General features: G+C 38.7%; 1 protein-coding gene across 1 annotated transcript; it reads right to left on the bottom strand.

Moving 5' to 3' along the window:
- Positions 1 to 399: 399 nt before the first annotated feature.
- On the bottom strand, positions 400 to 1681 carry LOC130095961 (olfactory receptor 52D1-like). Its single transcript, XM_056262568.1, has 2 exons — positions 1608 to 1681; positions 400 to 1371 (listed from the first exon to the last, which is right to left on the bottom strand). The coding sequence occupies exon 2, from the start codon at positions 1339 to 1341 to the stop codon at positions 424 to 426; it is 918 nt and encodes a 305-aa protein (XP_056118543.1). The 5' UTR covers positions 1342 to 1371; positions 1608 to 1681; the 3' UTR covers positions 400 to 423.
- Between the last annotated feature and the right edge of the window lie 2570 nt (positions 1682 to 4251).

Genomic DNA, 4251 nt, shown 5'->3' with positions numbered 1-4251 from the left:
GCCAGGTTCAGTCTGATAGTATAATACTTTTCATGCAGAACAAAATATTGAAATTATACACCAGTTTAAAAAAATAGACACACATTTTTGGTAAATTGATAATACAATTATAAAACACTAATAGCATTTTGAAAATTATTTATAGTATCTTATATTCTATATATAAAGTTATTAATCTGAGAATACAATATGGATTGACACCTTCATTCTTTCAGTTAAGAAAGTTATGCTCTGATTGTGTTTCTAACACCCTTATACTATTTTACAAACATTTATTAATTGAGGAGGTAATTTAAAGGAAATCTGTATAGAATTCAGAGAGGTGAAAATGATCACATTTAGTGCATTAAAAACTAAAAGGTGAGTGACTGCTTGATTACATTTTTTGACTAACTTGGTTTGGTACAACAGAAACAAAGCAGTCTATTTTGAGGCTTTTATTACACGTCTAATTTTTTTGCGGATATCAGGAAAGTTTAGACCATAAACAATAGGGTTTACAAAGGGTGGTATTACAATAAAGTCAAGTGAAAGGATAACAGTCAGCGCTATAGGAAGTTCTCCATTCATAAATCGACTCAAAATGAGCTCACAAAAAATAGCAACTGAGTAATTTAAAAGGATCACCATGTGTGGAATACAAGTTTTATATGCTTTGCTCCTGAACTCTCGTGTGCTTCTTTGACAAATTATAATAATTCTGACATAGGTATACAGTATAAAACAAAAAGGGATAAAAATTGTTGTGATAGTTACAATCAGACCATAAATATTATTAATAGTAATGTTCACACATGAGAGTTTGACAATTTCATAGTTGTGGCAGTACACCTTTAGCAATTTGTTTCCACAGATTGTCAGCCTTGCAGTTAAAAGAACACCAGTACCAACCAAAGTAATTGGATAAATCCATGCTATAAATATTAGAAAAGTTAGAAACCGTTTGGTAATTATGTTGTTGTAATGCAAAGGTTTACTGATTGCAACAAACCTATCAAATGCCATTAGCATCAATATTGTAAGCTCAAGAGCTGCATATGAGTAAATGACAAAACTCTGTATGAGACATGCTTCAAAGGAGATTATATGCGCATCATAGAGCAGGTCTGTCAATAACCTTGGGAAAAAGCCAGCTATACCATATACAGAATTGATGGACAAGCATAAAATCAGAATGTACATGGGCTTGTGCAATGTCTTTTCCAGAAATATTACAAGAATAATAAGAACATTAAAGAATATGACAGCACAGTAAAAAATAAACCCCAAGGTGAAGAAAGCATATCTCATGCACCCAAGATTTTCAAACAACATGAAGTAAAAATATGTTCCATTTTCCATTTTCCTTACACAAGGAAAACTTTAATTGACCTGAGGAAGAGAGCAAACAAAATGTGTATGTTTTTACACCATAAATAAATACACAAACAAACATGCAGCTTAGAATGTTTAGCCACAGTGTCTTATACTGTGTAATGTGACCTTAACTGTAAATAATGTTATACAAATAATACAACTTAATAATATAGTAGTTATTCAATTAAATGAATGCACAATTCAACACCGTCTAAGAAAAACAGGGTTTTTTTTCACATTATTAGAAATACCTTCAAATACTCTGAAATGACCACCATTGCATCTTCATTTAAAATTGCAGGTAATGAACTCTATTTGTGTTCTGATTTAGTTTGACTGTGAAGTCACCAGTGCATGCTAGTGTTTTTAAAGTATCTAACACGTCTCAGGAGGCCTGGTGTGGCCTCTGAAGTCCTCTGAAGTTTGATTTCACTGGAAACAAATACATAGAGCATATAAATTTAGCATAATTCTGCCTCTAGTGCTTTCTAACCTTTCCACTGCAAATAATAATTATTAACTCTTTCCTCACCAGCATTTTTTATCATTTTCACAAAGCTTTCATGGCCCCCAGAATATTTTGTTTTATGAATATCTGAACATGCAATATATCAAGTCAACTCAAGTCACCTTCATTTATATAGCACTTTTAACAATATAGATTGTTTCAAAGCAGCTTTACAGTGATAATAGGAAATTAAAGTAACAGAGATTGTTTTGGCTTTACAGCAGCTCTAGTATAAAGTTATTTTCCTGCTAAAGTTAGTTTGATTGATTCACTTCGGTTGCAAAGATAGTTATTAACTTAGGGGCCGCTAACACTACACCGTTCTAACAGAAAACACTCATTTGCACAACAACAGTGCCTGGTGGCTCGAGAACGCAAACCTTGAAATAGGTTCCAAGGTGCAAGCCTTGAAAAAAAAAAAAAAAAACATCTCCCCCTGGTGGTCATATATATATATATATATATAGATATATATTATCTCTGCCCAAGCTTAAAAAATGCAAACCTGTGAAAACGCTGACGGCTTGCACATGTGTTTTACGTGCTTAGTCTATAGGTATGCGCATTTGAATATGTGCACAGGCGTGTAATCTTTCTTTACAAATTGACCTAAACAAATTACTTGTCTGGCCTTAAAAATGTATAATACAGAATTATTTATCGCTTCCAAGTATCCATGTGAACCGGAACTGTTCTGACCACGTTTTATCTGTACAGATTTTAAAGGGAAGTAGAAGGGGGCCTTCACAGGCAAGAGACTTGACACTTCAGGACTGCGTTGTCATTGTGTCTAGGCACAGGTCCTTCATCAGATCTGGATACGGCCTGGATCCGGCGGACTGCGGTAAACCTCGGGATAAACAGAGAGACTAATACCGGAGAAGCCACTCTTCTTATGATGTAACGAGTACATCAGGATTTATGGGGAGTGTTCCCGGTTCCGGCTGACCTAATCTATGCAGCCTAACATTGAATTATAGAAGTTTACAATGTGTTATGTGTATGCTAGTTCAAAGAGATGTGTTTTTAGTCTAGATTTGAACTGAGTGTGTCTGCTTCCCGGACAATATTAGGTTGACTGTTCCAGAGTTTTGGTGCTAAATAGGAAAAGGATCTACCGCCAGCAGTCGATTTTGATATTCTAGGTATTATTAAGTAAAGTAAAGATATGTGAAAAATGTACTTAAGTAAAGTAACGAAGTATTTGTACTTCGTTACATTCCACCACTGCTCATTAGAGTAACACATGATTTGCTCTTATCCAATCTTGGTGTAACAAGGACGCTGAGGCTGAGTGAGAATCCATGTGCGGAAGTTTATTAAAGACGGTTTCCACAAACAAATACGATAAGGCAGGCAGAGGGTCAAAACCAAGATAGCAGTCAGATCTTTCAACATACAAAGGGGAATTCCAAAAGGCAAGAGTGAGTAGGCAGGCAAAAGGTCCAAGCAAAAACATCAGTCCGATCAGGCAACCAAAACAAAGGGGATAATCCAGAAAATCGAAAAACAGGTAACCAGGCAGAATCATACACAGTAGACAAGCAGGATCAACAAGAAATAACGCTCGGTAAGGCAGGTAAACTGGCAATACTTCGCAATGAGTAAAAGAATGGTCTCTGGTTAAATAGCAGTCAAACAGGAAATGAGTGCAGAAGAAGCAGAGGGAGTGGAACACAGTCAGTACTCGGGTGAGGGCTCCCTCTGCTGGTTTGGCATTACAGAACCCCCTCCTCTAGGAGCGACTCCTGGAGCTCGACGTGGGCGTCCCCGTGGTCGTGGCGCTGGTCGGTCAGGTCTGGCTCGATGAAATTCCTCGATGAGAGATGGATCCAAACTGTCCCGGGCGGCTACCCACGATCTCTCCTCAGGTCCATAGCCCTCCCAGTCCACCAGATATTGGAGCCGACCCTCTCTTCGTCTTGAGTCCAGTAACTCATTCACTTGATAAGCAGGAGTTCCATCAATGTCCAATGGAGGTGGTGGTTCTGGGGTCTCATGGCCATGGTCAGCATTCGGGTGGACCGGTTTGAGGAGGGAGACATGGAAGGAGGGAGAGATACGGTAATTATCAGGAAGCTCCAATTGGTAAGTTACCTCATTAATTCTCTTGAGAATCTTAAAAAGGCCAACATACCTTGGACTGAGCTTCCTGCTTGGCAGCCGTAACTTGATGTCCTTGTTGGTAGGGAGGATGTGGACGACGTCGTCTGTTGGCCTGGAACTCCTGTGTTCTCACGGCCCGCTGGAGACGGACGTGTGCAGTGTCCCACACCTTCTCGCTACGTTGGATCCAGTCGTCCACCGCTGGGACTGAGAAAGGTTCGCCAGACCACGGGAACAAGGGAGGTTGGAACCCCAGGACGCATTGGAAGGGGGTCAGGCCT

The sequence above is a fragment of the Rhinichthys klamathensis genome, unplaced genomic scaffold, assembly GCF_029890125.1.
Source record: "Rhinichthys klamathensis goyatoka isolate OS25496 unplaced genomic scaffold, OSU_Roscu_1.1 h1tg000194l_1, whole genome shotgun sequence".
NCBI classification, from domain to species: Eukaryota; Metazoa; Chordata; class Actinopteri; order Cypriniformes; family Leuciscidae; genus Rhinichthys; species Rhinichthys klamathensis.
The sequence above is the reverse complement of the archived record's forward strand: the minus strand, read 5'-3'. Positions and strand labels throughout refer to the sequence as shown.

Coding starts and splice junctions, on each gene's coding strand:
- LOC130095961 (XM_056262568.1), bottom strand. CDS start 1,341: ATGGAAAATGGAACATATTTTTACTTCATGTTGTTTGAAAATCTTGGG.